Genomic DNA, 22340 nt, shown 5'->3' on the forward strand with positions numbered 1-22340 from the left:
GCACCCAGGCTGTTATTATGGTAAATGTAACAGTAGAATAGGCTGCAATAAGGTTAAAAGAAACTGAATCCAGGGAGGTGAAAGGTTAAGGCTTTAAGGTCCCCCCAGAATGCACTTATATGAGTGAGAGCTTGGAAAAGAAACAGCCTAAGATGTAAAGGTGGGTGCTCTCTCACACACACACACACACACACACACACACACACACACACACACACACACAGTCAAGATTATGGCATGCATTAGTCACTAATCCATGATAAAGGATGGTGGCAACACAAAACCTTGTGAAACAATTTTAATGTAAGCCATGCAGAAACATTGTTGTGAACATGTTGAGAATGACTCTGCAGCTGACGGAGGTGAAGGACGTCTACAGACAGTTGTAGCAGCAGCTAGTGTCATGGCATTAACATTGCATTTGTCTCTCAAATACTACAGCGATAACAGATACATTTATGATTACACTCAGTTGCCATCTCCCATCCCAGTAGTAACATGTGCTGTGTGGGACTGTGCTGAAGTTTGGAGGTATTGAGATGAATGTTTTCTGAAGAAACATCTGTGTTCATATAGAAATCTCATAACAAGTTTGAAATGCTAATTTCAACAGCCTACAAGAGCTAAAACAGTTTTAACAGTTCCACAGATTATATTTATCCATTTAACAATGAGCTGCAAAATCACTGTCATCTTAAGGCAAATAAAATAATTAAAAGCAACAAGTCAGTTTGTAATGTTTAATTTAGATTATTTAATGTTAATTCCATGCTGTGTTTCAGTCAGAACAATACAGATTCCCTGTCTGTGGCTTCAGTCAGATATCCAGTAGTACAAATCAGCTCCAAGTTACACATAATGAAACAAAACAGGAAGAGAAACAAAGGAAACAGCAAAGAAAGAAAACCTCTGAACCTAGAGGAGCACTAGTGAAAAGTAGAGAAGCAGCAGCAGAAAACAATGTGTTAACTCATGCAAGCACAGACAATAATTTTTTTTTTGGCTCTCTGTCGAGGAGCGGGGCCACATTGAGACATTTTTTTTCCCTACACAAGTGATAAAATCTCAGTTTTTTTTTCTTTTAAGCCACCACCAGCTAGCGATAAGTCAACCATAAGAGACTCAGCATGTGTGCACAGTTACAGTATTTCAGCACAAAAGTACAGTCCAAGGACAACTACAAAAACATGATGACAGAATCACTATGGTGTAAAAGTTAAGCACTTCTTTGCCCCACATGGATATCGCGAATTTTGCCAACTTCCTCTGAAAACCTAAGTTAACAAAAAGGGCACTTATAGTTTTCCAAACTGCCCATAAAAAGGTAAAATGATTTGCATGACATTTCACTAAAAACTGAGATAAAATAGCTCCCATAACTAAGAGTCAACGTTATCAGTAATAAAAGTTAATTTCTGTAATTACATTAAGAAAAAAAAAATCTCAATACATCCAGCAACTGATAAAAATATTGAGAAAAAAAGCAAAATAACAAAAATACAATAATGAAAACAATGATAACATGTCAGAACTGCTTGTACCAGGACAAAAAAAAACAAACAAAAACATTCCAGGGACTCTCTCTTTAGCTTTCTAACATTATATTTCCTGTCTCAATTAAGTGGTATTTACTTGAATGATGTAAGGGCTAATATAAAAATAAAAAATAAGAGAAAAATAAACTTGTTAACTCCTGGCCCTGTTGGATCATGAAGTTGCAGAGGTGGAAGAAAGGAAAAGGAGGAGAGAGGAGGAAGAGGAAGAGGGAGGTGAACAGCAGGGAGGGAAGATGAGTTGGAAGGTGTAGGAGGACGAAGGTGGGGAGGGGAGGAGTGTGAGAAGGGTCTCAAGTTGTTTGCTGTTGGTGGCATAGTCTCACTGGGCCTCATCCTCGACATCTTGCAGTGCCTCTTTGTTCTGTTCTTCACCTGATCAACAGAAAGCATACAGCAAGTGAATGTTTGTTTAAAATGGCTTCGGCTGTTTTCATCTTTTATCGTGAGTTAGAGGCAGGCAGGCTTAACATTTCGCAGAAAAGCCAATGAACTCAAACACTGTTTGACTGAAAACCTCAGGGATTTAGTTTGGAAACTGGCCAAGAGCGATGCAAGGGCCATTACTGACCTGGTTGGGGTAAAACCTGCAGATCACAGGAAGTGATTGGCGGAGAGGTGTGAATGTTTATGCAATGGTCTACGTTTTATAATAAAGTTCAGTATTAGTCACACAGTGAACGATTTCGTCTATGGGTTTCCCCATTGTACCTACAACACCACAGTATTGGCTCAGCTTGCTTGGAACATCAATGGAGGTGATACCAAAAAAAAAAAAAAAAAAGCATCCATAACTTCTAAAGCAAACCCACACATAAATGAGTTGGCCGAGCTGAGCCGAGCCAGAAACACAGCATAAGCTTTTAAGGACTTAATTACAGACTAAAATTCTTTTCAGAGACACAATGCAGTTAGCTTCTAAAGCAGAACTAAACTTGTCCACAACTCCACACGAGGTGGCCCCACGCAGCCTGCATCACAGAGTGTTGTGTGCCTGATGTGTGTTTGCATTGGCTCACATTTGATGTGTATGACAGAGTGATTCCCGCACAGAGCATATCTCTCTATAAAAGCACGGAATCTCTGTCCGTCTGTGTGTGTGTGTGTGTGTGTGTGTGTGTGTGTGTGTGTGTGTGTGTGTGTGTTTCTGTCAGTCAAATATCTCTGCGGATCAGGATCACACTGACCCGAGACTTTCAACATGGCTGCTGCGTGGTTCAGTGGTGTGCATCTAAGCATTTGCTTGGACTGCAATGATACCGTGAGTAAATTATTTCATAAATGCTTTACAAATTCCGCCGAGCATTGTCCACCAGAGCCACCACAGTCACGTGCGCACCAGAGCCAATCACTGCACACCGTGGCCACGTGCGCACCAGAGCCAATCACTGCAGAGCTCAAGCCCACGACATACCTGAAGAAACAAGCGGATTGATACCTGCAGCGGCGCGAGCTGGACCGGGATTTTGCCGGCGGTTCGGTCCCGTTCTGTTCTGTTCTGTGCATCCAAACTGACTGTTGTGGATTAATGAGATTAAACGAGTCCGGACCGAGTCTGTTCGGGTCTGAGGAGATCCGGAGACACGCGGACAACAAAGTGGAATCGGAATCGGAATAGCTAGCTGCTATGAACAGCTTAATACGTGGGCTGTTATAACTGACGTTCTCGACTACAATTGCGAGTTGTTTGAACTACAGAAATCTTAATGAATAATGCAACAAGTGCCGCACTTAATGCACTCAACAAAGCTGACACATGTTATTATCCCGGCCCACGACTTGTTTAAAATGGGTCCACACCTCCGACTTTCCTCAAAACTTGCTCAAAGTTAATTCTACTGTTTTTATTTTTTCTTTACATCTTCATGCTCCATCTTGCGCTACACAATCAGTGATGCCGGTAACGTGTCACTCTAATCTGACCACTTTTTTCAGTAACGAGTAATCTAACACGTTAATATTTCCGAACCAGTAATCAGATTAAAATTACTTATTCAAGTCACTGTGCGTTATATTAGTTTTGTCATTTTCCTTAGTAAAAAAATATATTTTTGCTTTCTTCTTGCATCTCGGGGAGTGACGTCACATATGCGAGAAATCACGTTTTTCAGCATGAGGACACTCACGTGCAGTGGCGGTTCTAGACCAGTTTTAATAGGGGGGCCAGGTTGGGGACGGCTTTTTTGTTAGGGGGCACATACAACCCGGAAAAAAGATAAATCCCTCATTCAGACAAAACACTGTTTACATTTTCAGCAATTTTGATTGGGTAGTAAACGCTGAGACACTTTATTTCTGCCTTTCCCTTCAAAACAAAATCATTGCAAGAAATCTGTCATTGTATTATTGATGCAGACTCCCTGCTGGGGGGGCCACAGGGGGGTCCAGACTCTGAGTTACGGGGGCACTGGTCCCTGTTGGCCCCCCCCAGAACCGCCCCTGCTCATGTGTAAGACCACGCAGAGACACAAATGCAAACAACAATGGAGGGAGGAGAGAGATGTGCGTTTTCTAGCTCGAAATACAGTCATTATTTTGAGTGAATAAAAAACAAAACACAAATGTTTGATCAATGGACCGGCCCGGCCGAAGACAGTGGCCTGTTGCAGCCTTTGAACGCAGCATCATTATACAAACCGTCCGCGTCTCACAGTGAGAGTGGGTTCACTTGATTACTAACCTGGCATAGCTGGTGTTGCATCAGCGGGCGGAGTTTGCCATCAAATTAATGTCAAATAAGCACATACGCTGGGTAGATTAATCAAGTGGACCTAATGTTTGAGTATCAGACGCTTGAGAGCTACTGCGTTCCGCTGGATTAAATAAAAGTGGGGGGGACAAAAACGGGATTTTAGAAAGTGCGGGGACATGTCCCCCTGTCCCTAGTGGATGTTACGCCTATGACACCGAATATACCGACATGGGCAAAATGACGTCGGTTATCATCGTAAATTTCGGTATCGGTAAATTTTCGGTTTATCGCCCAGGCCTAACGTTAGGTCTTGAGTTGAGAAGCCAGCCATTGATTGTAATTAGCACTGACAGTGCTGTGGAGAACTATGGAAACAGCATGAGTAGACACGCTCCATCATAGTTGGTTCAGTTTAGCATTTGGGATTGTCTGTTCACAAGTGTACATTTTCTGTGATACCTGGGAGGATAAAGATGCAACCTTGTTTGTTAGAGTGTGAGAGCTAGCGGAGCTAACAGCTGATTGAGCAAACCGCTTACAGCTGACAGCGTTAATAGCTTACAGTGGAGCTACAAAAACTCACAGCAGGGCTGAGAATTTCAGTTTAGAGAAACATGAAGTGTCAAACATTGAGCTGCAGTTTAATGTGACAACACAACAAGTTTACAGTAAATAAATGCATTGAAGTACTTTAGCTGAGTACAGTTTGGAGGTAAAAGTACCTGAGTTACACCAATTTAAATTAATGTCCATTTTATGAATCTTCTATGAAAGTAACCAGGTACAAGCAGTGATAAGGTGGTGGAGCAGTGTCATCATTGCAAGAAGACCTCGGTACAAAGACTAAGACAGTTAAGAGAACTTCGTTTTAAACCTATTTCTTAAAATTGATGTACAATAAATAATAACTTATTTAAATTTTTCCATTATTTATTTTGGCCGATGCTTCTTCCAGCAATTGGTGATCGCCCCAACAATCCTGATCGGAGCACTCTTGGCAGATACAGACACCGCCACACTTCCAGTGTGTTGTAAATGGTGATAGACAAGATAAGGGTTACTTTTGTTAAGTGTTTAAAAATAGATCAGCATTTGTAAAGTTTTGTAAAAGCTCAACTTAAATGATCAGAAACATCTAAATAACTTCAACTTGGTATTCATAATGGAGAAACAACTATTTTTTTCCTTTTCTTTGCCGTACTAACAAGGGGCAACATGGGTTAAAATGGTTCACTGTTGTAGTGCATAGAGTGCAAGCAGTTCAGCATGCCAGTGACATTATCTACACCTCTACCCCTTGGTGTACATACAGCCAACTCAGTGAACACTATACAAACATGAGTCAAGCTCAGCTCAGCGATCCAAAAGAAACGTTACTTTAACTGACTAACAGATTACAATGTTACCAATAGTTAAGAGAGGATCCAACAGAATGAGTGCGTGACAAAGCAACAGGTGAGTGGACTGAATTACTAAACCATGAGAAATTTAGAAGAAAAAGCATAAAAAGAGGGCAGCCACACACATGGCAAGGCATGGGTGAGCAAAACTTACAAAGTAAAGTTAACATTGGAAATGAACAGTCAGGTTTGTTTCCTTTACGACTCTACAGCAAAGACAAGAGAGATGACGAGTCACTGAGAGAGAAAAAGATGGATGCTCTGCAACACAGCAAACGCAAACTGCTGGAATGATTGGAGAAAGAAAAAGTGAATCAAATAAGCTTTAACAATTCATAATTTTTATATATCAAAATCACAACTTTAAAATTTTCATATCTCAGGTGATGTGATTTTTGTTCAAATCTCTAGTAGATTTACTCTGTAGCCTACTGTGGAAAATCAATGAGAAATATTCTGTTGTCTGGTTGAAATAGTTTCTGTATGAGACAACTGTATGTATGTTTCTCCAAAAATGGCTTTTTGGAAAAAAAAACCCCACTCTTTTCTATAATGTTTTAATCTGAAATTCTTACATATTCCACCTTTAAAAACTTGGCAAGAACTCTTAGTACATTTGACTTCTCTCTGACTGAACTAACAAGCAACTGAATTTTTCCAGTCCTTTAAGTTTAAAAAGGTCATTTAATATGATTTTTAGGTAGACATAATGTTTTAAAGATAATAAATCTAGAGAGATTGTAGAAAAGTGCAAAATATAAAGTCTCTCTTTCCTTAAATCTGTATAAGAATTGTCATTTGGTCCCAGCGTCTACCAAGGCTCGTCAGCCAACAGCATAACACTGTTGGTATCATGTGGTATCAATGTTTTTGTTGAGATTTTTATTTATTTATTTTTACAATAGTCACGCAACTGTACTGTCCTAACATTAGTTTGTTAGCATCAGCAATGTTTGCGCTAGCAATTTTAATATTAGCTGGTGCAGCCAACTAGCAACCCCTTGAGGGGGCAGATATTCAGATATTTTACTTAAATCATTTATCATAGATCTTAGGGCTGGGTATCACCAGGTACCTCGCGATACGATACCATCACGATATTTTGCCCACGATAACAATAATATCACGATACAGCGATTCTGCGATAATCGATATATTGCAAGGAATTTCATCCACGATACATCACGATATCTGTGTCACTGAAGAAATTCAGAATTTATTGACTGCACTGAATCCATTTCACAGGAATGACAAAACCTTGTCTATTTCACATGAATGACAGCCAAGTAAACAAAAAGTATATTGCACAGTGACTCTTCTTAACACACACTCTGACTACAACTATCATTAAATATCTATATGTGTGGGTTTCAGAGCTACTTAAACCATTTTTTAAAATTTTATTTGGTTGTATACCTATGTTTGAATAAAGATAAAGCTGTCCTCCGAAAAGGGGTGGTGGGCCCAAAAAAAAAAACAATTTTTTATTTATTTTTTTAACATTTTTAAATATCGATATTTGGCACCAGTGTATCGATAATGTACCTCAAGACGAAATATCGCGATATATCGTAGTATCGATATTTTGGCACACCCCTAATAGATCTAATGTTAATGTGGCCCTTAAGACATTGTTTTCTATTAATTTTACTGTATTTGACTTTCGACAGACAGTTTCCTTGTTACTTGATGTTTTTTTTTCTTTTTACCAGTTAGGTCAAATCAAATCCAGTCGCCTAAATGTTATGTATCTACAAACTACGGAGCCCAATAACAAAGAATAAAATCACATCTAATTACTCGAGACTGTTAATCAATTCGACAGGGTTCCAGTACACAAAGCAGTATAAACATCCGGAATACAGACCAATTCTGATTTCCCACCAGAACGTTTGGCAGCATTGAGTTAAACCAAGCCGTGCTGATTTGCTTTTCCATGACCAGTTTTACTGAGCTGAGCCAATGATGGCCCTGCTCTGGTGTAAGGCCAAGCCGCAACCGCCACGCTTCCAAGTAGGCTGCAGTGATGTCTTGCGACTGCAGTCAATCTGTAACAAGCATATAAGATGCCCCCTTCACTTCTAAATCATTTGTGTGGCAGCATTTTGGGTACCAAGTGGAAACAATAAATGGCGACAGAGTGACCGACAAAACACGAACAATATGCAAGCACTGTAAGAAAATAGTGGCATACACAGCCGCTAACTAGAGCATTACGCAAAGACGCCTACAGAACCACCACACCTCTCTTCTAGAATCAACTGTGCCTGTGAATAAAACACAGGCCAGACAACGCTGACAAATGCCTTTGCATCTCAACTTCCACAGTCAAGTGCTGGAGCCACGGTAATAACAATCAGCATTTTCACTGCAGCTGATATGAGGCCATTTTCCTTGGTGGAAAAACAGCCACTCCTCCACACATTAGACCCAAAGTACACCATCCCCTTAAATGCGCATAATCTGCTATCTCAATTCAAGTGAGCGTGTCTTATCAACTGCAGGAGACATAGTTCGGGCCCAAAGGTCTCAACTGCTGCCAGAAAATGTAGACATACTTATATTCTTGAAAAAGCACATGAAAATTTAGTGTTGTTATCTTTGCTATTTATACAGTTTTTGTTTTTTTTTACTTTTAAATTTGTGGAGAGGAGTTCAGTCAGAAGGTCACACACAGCTTCAATTAGACTTAGAAGCTCACACATAATTCATGCACAGTTATAATGTCTGAAGACACTAATGTACAATCAGGGATGTGCATGGACAAAGATAAAAAAGCCGGAAACTATACGGACCTGTAAGCGGGGGGGGGGGCTGGTATGCAACGCTGTTACTGTGATAAATGACACTTAAATATTGAATGTGTCTATAATAACCACACCCTGACATGTAAATGTGACATCTTTCTTCGTTCATTTAATTTAACTTAAAATTTGGACAACTGACTGCATCTATCTATAATACACAGAATCTCTGTCTGTCTGTCTGTGTGTGTGTGTGTCTGTGTGTCAAATATCTCTGCGAATCAGGATCAGACTGACCTGAGACTTTCAACATGGCTGCTGTGTGGTTCAGTGGCGTGCAATTTAGCATTTGCTTGGACTGCAATGATACCGTTAATACATTATTTCATAAATGCTTTACAAATTCCATGAGCATTGTCCACCGGAGCCACTACAGTCACATGCGCACCAGAGCCAATCACTGCACACAGTGGCCACGCGCGCACCAGAGCCAATCACTGCAGAGCTCAAGCCCACGACATACCTGAAGAAACAAGCGGATTTATACCTGCAGCTGTGCGAGCTCGACCAGGATTTTGCCGGCGGTTCGGTTCCGTTCTGTGCATCTAAACTGACTGTTGTGGATTAATGAGATGAAACAAGTCCAAGTCTGTTTGGGTCTGAGGAGATCCGGAGACGCGCTGTGGATGTTCGGCCCACCGCCCGAGTCGACTGGGGGGACGCACTGGCACGTCCAAAACTGGATTTAGGGTAAATAATGTCCAACATGCTTTTTCGCGAACATTGCCGTTACGTTTGCTTTGTGTCTGGTGCAGGAAGAAACAGTAAAAATGTGCTTTTGTCACAAGTGGATTTATACCTGCAGCGGCGCGAGCTGGACAGGGATTTTGCAGGCGGTTCAGTCCCATTCTGTTCTGTTCATCTAAACTGACTGTTGTGGATTGTAATGAGATTAAACAAGTCCAGACCGAGTCTGTTCAGGCCTAAGGAGATCCGGAGACGCACGGTCAACAAAGTGGGATCGGAATCTGTGGATGTTCGTGTTTAGCTAGCTGCTAGCCGCTAACCGACCCACACGGCCCACCTACCGAGTTGACGGAGCAGATGCACTGACACGTCCAAAACTGGATTTAGGGTAAATAATGTCCAACACGCTTTTTCGCTAACATTGCCGTTACGTTTGCTTTATGTCTGGTGCAAGAAGAAACAGTAAAAATGTGCTTTTGTCACTAAAGTGTTCAAGCAGCAAGTTTGGTTGTTGAGGAACAGGAAGATGTGGGAGGGACATCGGCGGATGATTGACAGCAGCAGTGATGTGTTGGAGACGGCGACAGATATAGCGAGTTTTGAGAGTTGAGAGATTTGTGACATATAGCGTGTTTGGAGTGTATAGTTAGTGTGTTATGTAGTATTTGGTGTGGTGTGTTTAGTGAGTAGTGGAGTCGTGTTGTGAGGCAAACCAAGGAGGAGACGGCTGAATGTGGAACAGGCAGGAATGAGCTGAGGAGCCTGAGGCATTGCCTGCATTTAAATGTAAATAGTTACACATAACTTTGTAAATTTCAAAAACTTATGCACCAATTTAGTAAACAACAATTTATATTTGCATTATAACTAATGCAATTGGTTCATTAAACATATTTGTGGTTTTCACAGTAAAAAAACTAACTTTTTCTACTCTGATTTTATGTTCTTTTGTGATTTTAGGTCCATAGTGTTAATATAGTACCTTTAAATGAAAAAATAACTGTACAGTCACACATGTGAGGTTGTGCTAAAAATAATTACACCAAGTAAGGCAAGGTAAATAGTTTTTCAGGTGAAATATAATGGTATAATCAAAAGTAGTAAAAACAGCCAATTATATCCCTGACGTCCCACCTTCAAACACAGCCTCATTTGGTCATCCATGAAAAAGCTACTTAACCTCCCACTTTTCTTTAGGAAAACATGCTTCCTACGGGCAATGCACTAGTAATATATGAATCAGAAACAGTATGTATTTCAGTCAAAAATGCTTTACAGCAGCTCCCATTCAAAGTCAAGAATATGCAGAAAAATAGTAGTCGTAATAAAAAAAAAAAAAAAAAATTAATAATAATAATAATAATAATAATAATAATAATAATAATAATCTATATATATATGCTGCATATTTATAATAGAAGTCTACTGCAACTGTCCTTTTTTTTAACCATTAAATGTTATTTTATACATTATCATATTTTATAATGTTCTGTCATGGAGTACATCACTTCACTGCTAAAAGAAAAGAAAGCAGCTCACTGCCAGTTGCAGCTTCTAATCTTGATCTGCAGTCTTTGTCAATGTTTTGTCATGATTGCTATTATTAGTACTTAGATTATCAAAAATCACAGTTACATGTCAGGATGTGGTTATTATAGACAGATTAAATATTTAACTGTCATATGTCATCACAGTAACAGCATTACATACATTAGCAGCTGTAAACACAAACACATTATAAACACATCATGTGGTCCCCTTTAAACGCCGGGTGAAGGTGTATATTTTGGTAAATAACCGCAAGTTCCAAATTAATGCAGAGTCTAATTTATTTGTTAAAAAAAAAACATCAAGGAAGAAGATGTGACAACTGACACTGCACGATTTTTTCTTCGCCTTTTTCACGTATCGTGCTTGCTTTCTGTCAGTCATCACACTGATGATCGCCATGCAGAGGAAAACTCGGGAGAAGCAGCCGCTAGATGTTTCTCTGTCGACCCCAAGAGAGTGAGAGATTGGCGAAAAAAATCAAATGGAGCTTCAGCGTCTGTCCGAGGAGGACAGCAACAGGGCCAGGCTGCCTGCTGGAGGGAGGAAGAAGGCTAGCGAGGAGCCTGAGATTAACATGCGAGGATGAGTTATCAGCAAACGGGCACGCCACGAGAGAGTGTCCCGCAAAATGATCAGGGCGATGGAGAAACAAATGTACGCCACCGTGAGTGACAGCAGAGATGAGGAGTTTGCAGCGAGTGCTGGTTGGCTGAATCATTTCCTCCGCCGCAACAACTTCACTTACAGAACGATGCCAGAGAATTCACCGAGAAGCTGGAGAAGTTTGTGACATTTTCATCCCGGATTTTTGTGAGGAGGGAATTACACGCCTGTCCCAAACAAACACCTGGTCTGTTAAAACCTATTGGTGGTTAATGGCAGTCTGGTGGTCCCCCCCGCCCCCCAAAAGCGAATTTGCATGATTCACGAGGGTTGCATTTTCATGTCGAAAAATCCAGATTTCCGGAAAAATCACATGCCTGACAATCATAGACTTCAAGACATAAGGCAGTCAGTTGAATTTGCAGCAAAACCTTTTATAGTGCTTACATATCGTTTGTGTCTTTTACCGCATATGATAATTCATACTCAGTCAGATGATAACTAGTTAAAACATTTTAAAATGGACCTGCATTTTTCTGCATTTTGTGGTTGTCAACCGAATACAATTTTTAAGAAGTTGTTATATAGTAGTGTAGTAGTAAATAGTGTTAAAATCTGGTCTCGTCTCATGATCCCAATATCGTGTATCTTCTCCTCTCGTCTTGTTAGCTGAGTCTATCGTGACATCTCTACAGTCCACACATCGTTTTCAGGTCTGTTTTGGCCAAGAACTGCATGTGTGACACGGAAACAAACAGCGGCACTGGATGCCACACCATTGCAGCCTTGCATGAGACGCAAGTGCACCCCACTGCTCTAGCCAGCTGTGTGGCTGCTTGAACCCATTCACATGGGTACTGAAAACCCATTCTGCCACATGGGCGCTGATCGCGCAGGACATGTGTCCCACCTGTTAGGCAGGTAACAGTGTGTATCAGCATCTAGTTCTGGGAAAAAAGGTTCTTCGGAGACAAACAGGTAAATTGCAATACATCAACAGTACAATTAGAATACAATGTCCTAGATAGGATTATGACTAGGAGCACCATGGTATCTTACCCTCTCCCTGCATATCTGAAGTCCATAGTGTCAGGTTGTCACGTAACAACTGCATGATAAGTGTGGAGTCCTTGTAGCTGTCTTCACTCAGTGAGTCCAGTTCTGTGATGGCTTCATCAAACGCAGACTTTGCCAACCTGAGCAAAGAGACTTCTGTTGAAATCACTGAATACTTCATGCTTAACGTTTGCACAACCCACTTTAATTAAATATTAACATTAAACATTTCACTCATTTCACACATTTTTCAAGCTGCAACATGGTAATGTTAAAATATAAAAATATATTCTACTTTATCCATCTGTGACAGTGATTGTGTTTATCCAACTGTATTCTCGTTTGCTTGCAAAGGGCTTCTGTTATTCCTTTATGTATATGTGAACATACATTAAGCCAGTGCAACACAAGAATGTCTTCAAAGAATCAATTTAGATTCATGGCCAATTGAGTTGATTTGATGATTTCTACAGCTCTCATTTGTCTGTGATGAGATGAGTGGAACACATACTACTTGTCAAATCACATCAAGTTTGCTTAAATAATGAATTTATTACAGGTCCTCTGAAAATTGACCAAATTTGCCAGGTCACAAATATAATAGTAATAATAATATTCAATTCTAATATTTGGTTAAATCTCTCTTGGCCATTTTCACTTCAAATACGCTTTTGATAGAATCGCAAGGACACTTTGACATGCAACTGGGGGATCTGGGGATTTGAACCAGCAACCTTCAAATAACTAGACAACCCGCTCTACCTCCTAAGCTACAGCCACCCCCTTGTCATACTGGAAAAACCAACTGCACCAAAGACTCAATCTTCTGGCTGATGATTTCAGGTTTTCCTGAAGTATTCAGCGATAATCCTCCTTTATTATTCCATTTACTTTTTTTAGAGCACCAAACCCACAGCATCATACTACCAGCACCATGCTTGACTCTAGGTATGATGTTCTTGGGTTAAAGGCCTCACCTTCTAGTCTCCAAACAAAGCTGGTCATTGTGGCCAAACAACAAAATGTTTGTTCCACCTGACCACAGAGTTTTCCTCCAGAAGGTTTTTTCTTTGCCCTTGTGATTAGCAGCAAAGTTCAGTTGTCCTAACCAATTTTCATTTTCAGAAGACCTATAATAAATGCATTATTGAACCAAACTTCATAATTGTATTTTGCGACAAAGTAATACGCATTCCACTCATTCCATCCCATCACAGATAAATCAGAGGAAGAAATCCTTGGAACTGAAGACTACCATGAAAACATTTTCTTTACAAGTGTATGACCAGGACTGTATATGTAGGGCCCTATGATTTCCGCGATCACGGAATTGCGGACGGAATCGCGGAATTGGCCGATTAAAACGGAATCTACTTTTTAACACGGAATATCGCGGAATTTGACATAATTTCACTAAAATGTTGTTCTCGTGTGGAAGAGGAACTTTTGTCTGGGGAAAACTGCACGGGGGGAACCAAATCTGGGTGGCACAACAAGTCGCCGCCGCCCCCCTCCCCACAGACTGAGCTCTCCCATCAAAACATTGCAAGCATGGCAAAGTGGCTGCCCACGGCTCCGTCTTCGTCGGTGAAAAAGCTGAGAAACTTGACATTTACCCCTCAGTACAGAGCCGAGCAGTTCCCGAACGACTTGTATGTGTCAGGTGAACTGTTGTTTTGCAAAGAAGCAGACCTGAGAAATCATAATTAAAGGTGTAATGCGTCAGAGTTAGCCACTGTCCGATTCATATTATTTGCATATAATACCAGAGTGACTGTTAACTGCTGCTAACAGTAGCTGCTGTTAGCTAGCTAGCCCCGTTAGCCACAGCCTTCTTAGCTGACTCTGCCTGGGCTGGGAGGCTTTTCTGGATCTGCCTGAGAGCTGACCATGTTTTTATTCAATGAAACCCATAAAAACACAAAATATACTACTATATGAAGACATGATGAAGTCAAAATATTTTTGATGCACTTTACTGTACAGTATTGAGGAAATATGTTTGTCCCCTCAATTAATTTAAGGTAATTTCTATTTAATTTGTGTACATTTGAGTTATTTACATTGAAAACACACTGTTTTTAGTAGTATAATAAGAGTAAATCAGGATTCCCAAAAATTAAAACAGAAAAACCGGAATTTGGGAAAAAATAAAACGGAATTTGGGAAAAAATAAAATGGATTTCATAGGGCCCTATATATGTCTTAAAGGGATAGTTCGGTTTTTTTGAAGTGGGGTCATATAAAGTACATATCTATAGTTGATCTGTTTCCTACCGTAATCACCGATCAGCGCAGCCTCAGTTTGGAGAAGTAGAGAGCCGCTCCAGCCCAGAGGCTCAGCTTTGTACTGCAGTGAACGGGGTCCAGCAAAAAAGCGAAATTAACCACCTAAAACAAGGCTCACCCAAAAATGTTTTACATCAGTTCAAGTGTACGTTGTATAGGTAAAATTCACACCGCTTTACATCGCCGTCAGACCTCGCTCTCTTTTGGCACTACATTTTCTCAACCACAGAACCTCCGTATCCCTACGCACTAGCGTAACTGGGCAACAGCTGATCTGCGAGCGGCGGAATACAGCGCGAGGCCCAGCTGCTGGACGAGAGGTTTACTTTCGATAAAAACGAAACTTAACTCTCCGTATCCTTCCGCATTAGCGCTCATACGTAGGAATACGGGGGTTCTGCGGTTGAGAAAATGTAGTGCCAAAAGAAAGCGCGGTCTGACGGTGATGTAAAGCGGTGTGAATTTTACCTATACAACGTACACTTGAACTGATGTAAATTTTTTTAGGTGAGCTGAGGCTGCGCTGATCGGTGATTACGGTAGGAAACAGATCGACTATAGATATGTACTTTATATGACCCCACTTCAAAAAAACCGAACTATCCCTTTAAAGTGGCAAAGTCTAGCTCTCAAATGGGATCCAGAATTGGTGGCAGGACTTAAAAATGCTGCTCAGTCACTATTACAATCACTTATAAACTGTCAGAGTCAGAGCAATGTTGTGTATATACATGAAAAATACTAGATGCTGACCTGAGGGGAATTATTATATCAATTACTTTGTGGTTCATACTTTCACTTAATTAAGACGTATCTGTAGATGTTTTGATTAAATGTTGTAATACAATAAAACATGAAGAGGTCACATTGGTGAAAACATTCTTTTAAATTAACAAGAGGTTTTAAAGTTTCAACCTCACAAGTCACAAGAAAGGCTTTTGTGGTTACAGTGTGCACTGCAACTGGGGAGGTTTAGTAGGGGTAAATTTAAAAACAAGAGATGGTACGGAGATTGAGATTGATTCTTTACAGCCAAAACGTGGGATCCATAAAAAAACTCCTGTTAATGTGATTTAAAAGGGTGCTAAGTAAATTCTGGTTTAGAATAGAAACATTAGTGAACGTGTTCTGCAGAAACAGTAACCTGCAAGCGCGGTCAGGCGAGTTGAGGATCTCGTAGTAGAAGACGGAGAAGTTGAGGGCGAGGCCAAGGCGGATGGGGTGTGTGGGAGGCAGCTCCGCTGTAGCTAGATCAGTCGCAGTTTTGTAGGCCACCAGGCTGTTCTCTGCTGCCTCCTTTCTGCTGTTGCCAGTGGCAAACTCTGCCAGATACCTGTAGTAGTCACCCTTCCTGAAGATGGAGAACAAAAAAGTGGCCACAAAATCAACTTTCACAACTTCACAACATGAGTTTCCACTTTATACACTGTGAAACATTCATTTAAAGTGAACTGATATTGCCATGTTTCCTTTGCTACTTTGTCATGTTACCTTACAAAATCGTAGTCATCATTCCATGCAAGGACTTATGACGGTTCATTTACTTATCCATTAATTTACACTCAGACCGCAAAGCTCTTACATTTTGTTGTAGAAGACTCTAGATTCTCCCATGACAGCAGCAGGGAGTAGGTGACTATCCAGTGCTTCCAGAATGTCACGACAGATGTCATTCAGCTCATCCTCAACCTGCCAAGCAAACAAATAAAATAAGGACCATTATTCAATCACCAAAAATATTTTGATAATGTTCCACTGAGGCCCTCCCTTACATCTAGGGTGCTCCAATCAGGATTTTTTGGGGGGTGATTTCTGATTGGTGGAAGCAGTATAAGCCAACAAAGATCACAAATCAAAATGTTGTTTCTATACTTACATTATAATTTTCAGTTGTAGTAGTAGTGGCATTATAAGAACACCATTAAAATCTTAAAGAGGGCAATTATCATTCATTTTGCTAGATTCAAAGAAATAGACTTACAACAAATTGAAAAGACATCCTTTGACTGTATAAAACAATTAAAAATATAGCAAACACAAAATTTGGTAACATGGACAAAATCTGTCTTGTTTCTGTCTTTGTACAGAAGTTTGAGTTTGGATTTACATCAGTGTACAATTGCCAAAGTAATTTTACCTCATAACTGTACTGAAGTTCTTCATCACATGTATTTACTGTAAACTTGTGTTAACACAGTTCATTTCAGATCAATGTTTAATGCTTCTTATTCCTCTAAACAGAAACTCTCAGTCCTTATGTGTATTTAGGCTATTAGCTGCTTAGCTGTTAGCTCTCTTAGCCAAACACACTGCAGAACTCTGCTTCTCTCCGGCGGTTAATGGCAGTGTTGCAGTACCCTCTTGGTATAACCAGCGCAACAGATTTGCGAAGTCCTGCTAGATGGGAGTGGCCAAAACTGCATGACTACCGTGCTCACAAACATGCAAATACATCCTTGTATGCAGTATACCAACAGGTAGCTGTCTGTGACCTCTTCTGGACTACACCTGCGTTTCTAAAAACTGAGCTACTCATGGACTGCTTGTAGCTTCCATATTTAATTTTTACTGCACCAATTTACATGTTACTGAATGCTCAATAGGTGCTGTAACAGTGACAGAAGAAATGTGTCACCTAAAGGACCTCGAGAACGACATGAAGGTGCAACAGCAGGATTACCCATCCCTGAATCCCATTAGGTAATTGACTGCAGTCCAACTGCCTCTCCCATCTCCCTGACACACTTCAGCCTCTCCCAGATTAATAACCAGCTCTTATTTCCATCCATAAAAGCAGGAGAGAGGGGGGGGATTTGCCAACTATGACTCAGATGCAGTCTGTACACAAGCCGCTCATAGTGTCTATTATCCATGAGTTAGTGGTCTCACATTAGCACAGCAAATCTGACATGCTGGAACATATTTCAAACAATGGGACATGACAAATCCAATGTAAGTGCTCCTGACACTGTTTGAATACAAATGCTAAGCCTGTTGATAAGAAGTGACATCCAGAGTGCTTTACCTTTTGCCTGTATTCCTTGATCATCTTCAGTTTCTCTTCTCCACCCTTGCTCTCTTCTCTCTGTTCAATACTGCTGATTATTCTCCAGGAAGCTCTCCGAGCTCCGATCACATTCTTGTAGGCCACCGATAGTAGGTTCCTCTCCTCCACTGTGAGCTCCAGGTTCATGCCTGCCACATTCTTCATAGACTCCACCATCTCTGTTGAGGAGACACATGTAACACTCCTTTAAAAAGCAGCACACAGACACATTTTCCTGCTCAGATACAACCACAGGAAGGAGATATAGTGATGGGGCTACAGCGTAAGTAAGGGCTATTATAAGAACTGGGGTTTAATGTTTTTGGTCATGTTACACACTACCTCTTCCAGTCTCTGTAGCCCCCAACAACAAGCACACACAACCAAACAGCTACAGAGACCGAGGAGACGCTAGCATCTCCTGGATCTCAGCAGCTGTCCAGTTGCTCATCTTAATGTCCGCGGATGAAGTGATGGACTGACTGCTGTGATCAGCTGTTTCTTGGTTTTAAAACTCCCTGGCTGTGGGTCGCACAACAGTGCAGGTCACTGACACCTCCGCCCACCTCACGCAGAGGCCGGCACATTGCCGCCTCGTTTTTAGATAGCAGGCGAGGTGGAAATAAGTGTACCCTCCGAGGCGGAAAATCGGCGGACCAAAACAGACCCCGATTTTGCCGGCCTCTGTCTAAAACCGCGGACCGAGCCGCCAAAAGGACAGGCAAATTGGCGGCTTGGTGCCCTGTCTAAAAACGGCTTGTCACTCGCAATACCTTTTGTCTTCATTCTTCCAAGCAGTACAAGTTTCCACATGCAGCTTTTCGACCATCGACAGTATTTAAACTTAAAAATATGGTTTTGTGCAGATGAATGACTCGGGAGCAGTCAGTGTAGTTATACTGTTGACTAAAGTGGAAGTTTGGAGATTTCTGTATTCTAATAAGCATTGCGAGGTGGACTTGTAAGGTTCTGCATCCATGCAGTGACGGTGCAGATTTGAAAGTTTGCAGTTTATGTTGATGTTTATGTTTTTCTGACTATTCTACCAAAGCATTTATGGTAGAATAATGACATCATTCACACAGTTGTGCGAGTTGAAAATATTGAAATCAATCGAGGCGTTCACACTGACTTCATGATGTTAATATCACCGATGTACGGACATTCATGAAAAGCAATGGAGGAAGGGATAGTTATCACTAATCATAGCCGTTTGCGGACACCTAGAGCTGTACGACAACACATCTACCAAGAGAGGACAAAAAGGGAACTGGTGTGGGGGAAAGTGAATGAGAAAGTCGGTCTACCTGGTCATTTATGGAAATATGTCTCAGCACAGCATAGCTCTGATCCAAATTTCATTCAGGGAACAAGCAATTTAAAAGTTTTTTGCCTGTCATCAAGTCGGCAGACCTGACAAAGCATGATATCAAGCTTTTTACAAGGCGGCATTATGATGTTGTTATTCTGGCATCCTATTGATCCATTTATCACAATTTGATGACGGTAAAATCTTTGTTTTGGGTTCATACCGATGTGGTAAAACAGATTAATTTAATCTACATCTACATGCTGGTCACGGTTACCATTTATTGTTTTTAAACACACCTATTAATCCAGACGGTGAAATTCAGCGAGCTGGGTGCTGCACGAGGAACGTGATAATTAATATTCCCAAAATCACATTTGCACTGTAAGGCAAATGAATATTCTTTTCGTGTGTGGTCTGAATGCACCAGTAGAGCTAATGAGAAAAGATATTGCGTATACAACAGCATCCTTGTAGTGCCCTACAGATGGATTGTTTCGTTTTTGTAATGTAATTTCATGTATTGAGGTGGAATCACATAGATACTGGTATTGAAAAAGTGCAGCTTTTTCACGTTTGTTGTCTGTAAATCTGTTGTAATGTCTCAACGGAAAGTCCTTACTAAACAGAGAATTTAAATTAATTTAACTGCTTGTATTAATTGATGAAAAGACAGCTGTGTGCTGTAATAAAGAAAACTGAGGATGCCAGAGATTGAGGCGCATCAAGACGCATTGAATAAAGTAGCCTACATTCCTGAAATGATGCTGTTTTAATAGGGTCATGTTGTTTTAGCTGACCAAACCTCAGCACTTGATGTAAAGACTGAATTTAAAAATGTTGTATCACTTAACTACAGGAGTAAAAGCACATAAACCAATCACTTACTTGGTCGATATGTAATAGGCTTCTCGGGTTAAAGTATGGTGCAATTGAAAGCCACTACTGCCAGTTTGACTTAGTGGTTCAAGTGGTAAAACGTGCAGTATGGGTACTGTATGAGCCTGAGACAGAGGCTGGTGTAAAGCCAAAATACAACTCACTGTGTTAGGGCGTATCTATGAAGCCCTTCAAAAAAGAACATTTCAATAACATGGTAAAAATTTGACAGTCTACTGCAAAAGGACTACATGAATTCGACTACATTCCACCAAGGCAACCACTCAATCCAGTAAACTATAAATCACTGGCGATACACTCGGACCAAATCCTGTGAATGAGTCATGGCACATTCACTTGACGTTACTGAGCAACGTATGACCGGTGGCAAAGGCAGCCGTCTAAAAACAGCCTCTACAGGGCTTGTAATGGTATGACAGTCTGACAGGAGTGTACCAGAGAGGGGCAGAGGGACCCACTCGACAATCGATCCGTGCGGCCGGCTGGTAGGGGAACACCCCACCTAGTGAACAGCTGCCCTCCAGCTCCCTGCTAACCCATAACGGTAGCGGGCTTCAAGTAGCTGACCTTTCAATGTAGCTAACGCTTCGTTAATGTTAAAAGCTGGCTTTGATATGAAACAGAATCACGCATGAATTGATGAAACATTTTTTTTTTTTTTTTTTTTTGAAAACCAAAAAAAACTTGGCACGTTATTACGGTAACATAGACTGTAACATGACACTGGCTTTTAATTGTAGTAGCTAGCTAACCAATCCACTAGCTCGCGTGTTAAGCTATAGCGCTGGAGCTAGCATGGTGCAGGGGAGGCAACTCCTGACAGCACACGCTCCTGTAATCCGCCATTTTGTTGTGGCCCCCCAGCTACCGTTATTCACCGTCAGTCTCATCCGCACATTTTTGTACAAAACAAAGAGACTTCCTTGCATTGACGTTGCAATGGTTTCTCCAGAAAAGAAACCATCTCCGTGTCAGTGAATAGTTAGCTAGGTGGCGGCTGTCTTAGCCACTTTAGCTCTCTCGTCAGCCTCGGCTAACGCTGATCGTACGTTACCTATGTTAGTGGAGCACTGTTCCGTTATCACTTGCTAAGGCTAGCTAGCTCACAGAAGAAAAAAAATCCCTGCGGCGAACATGTCCCACTCCGAGCGAGCCCTCAAAGTGTGACTTACCGTCATATCGCTCTGCCTGTTCGGCGAGTTTTGCCTGATAAACTAAGTCCTCTCGCTCTCCCATTGTGTATCGAGATGCAGGTACAGTAGCGAACTATTGGAAGCGATATTTCGTCAGCGTAAGACACGGTGGTGTGTCAGGTCTATCGGCGGTTCCTAGAAATCAACGGGGTCGATGAGTGGTGTTCCGCCCCACCGGCAGCAGCACTGTGCTTGGATGGAGTAAAGATGGCGACCAGTCTCATCCGCGTACTGCACATACGCACATGAATCACCAGCTCTGATACGTCCCCACTCATTTATATTCTCTCTAAATGAGAGCAGTAAGGATAATCTGTGTATGCTCGTAAATACCATGAAATCCCCTTTTGAATTTGTGGCAATTATTGCGTCGTAAAATAACGTTTGATTTCTTTGTCCGAATTATCTTAGCTGGATGTAAAAACACTATAAATCTGTAACGTTTCCTTGTTTCCCCACGCCCCCAAAGTACAAGGCAATGCGATGGTTCGTAAAATAACAGCTCACAAACTCAACACCAGTGTGTTGTCTCCACGGTTTGCTACGGCAGAAAATAAATCCTGTCCACCTCCATTATTATATTATTACAGTGCCGGTGTTTCAGGGATGGACACCTGCATGCTCGGCACATCTGCATGGTTTGTGATTCAGGAGATTAGATTTTTTTTTTGCATAGGGTTTCTTATTAACATGTCAGTGGAAAATGGTTATGCCATGATGGAGAGACAATAAATCACAGCTCCACAAAAAGGACATTCAGGCAAATGCTAACCTGGACATCATTTGGAGGTCCTACACGGCATTCCTACAATCACTTTATCAATATGTTATTAAAATGCCCTTAAATCGAGAAACAATTTCAATTTCTCAACAAACAAAATCTCTATTAGTCATAGAACAGTAAAGTAATGCCAAGGAGATCGGCAAAAATAGATCTGTTAAAACAAGCCTTCAATGCCAATTTATAGCCTAAAACCATGAAATTAAAATCGAGAATAAAAAAAAAAGCCAATATTCAGAACCTGTCATTTTATAATCATTTTAATTCCCATACTAATGTATTTTTACTGTACATTTAATCATGTTCGTGCTTCTCTATGTGTGAAATTATGCTGTTAGAAAACCAGTTGACCATGTTCCACAGCAGTTTTTTTGCTACCTGCACTAAATGTACAACAGGGTCCACATTGGCTCTTTTGAGCTGATGCACATACTGTCCAAACCACTTCGGACGCATGTCCACTGTACAGACACAAT

General features: G+C 41.0%; 1 protein-coding gene across 1 annotated transcript; it reads right to left on the reverse strand.

Annotated features, from left to right (window-relative positions):
- Positions 1-283: 283 nt before the first annotated feature.
- ywhae1 (tyrosine 3-monooxygenase/tryptophan 5-monooxygenase activation protein, epsilon polypeptide 1) lies at positions 284-21325 on the reverse strand. Its single transcript, XM_030394246.1, has 6 exons — positions 21063-21325; positions 17661-17860; positions 16218-16324; positions 15780-15986; positions 12350-12486; positions 284-1928 (listed from the first exon to the last, which is right to left on the reverse strand). Exons 1-6 carry the CDS (start codon positions 21124-21126, stop codon positions 1876-1878), a joined length of 768 nt encoding a protein of 255 aa, XP_030250106.1. The 5' UTR covers positions 21127-21325; the 3' UTR covers positions 284-1875.
- Positions 21326-22340: the final 1015 nt, after the last annotated feature.

Source organism: Sparus aurata, chromosome 2 (assembly GCF_900880675.1).
Source record: "Sparus aurata chromosome 2, fSpaAur1.1, whole genome shotgun sequence".
Classification (NCBI taxonomy): Eukaryota; Metazoa; Chordata; class Actinopteri; order Spariformes; family Sparidae; genus Sparus; species Sparus aurata.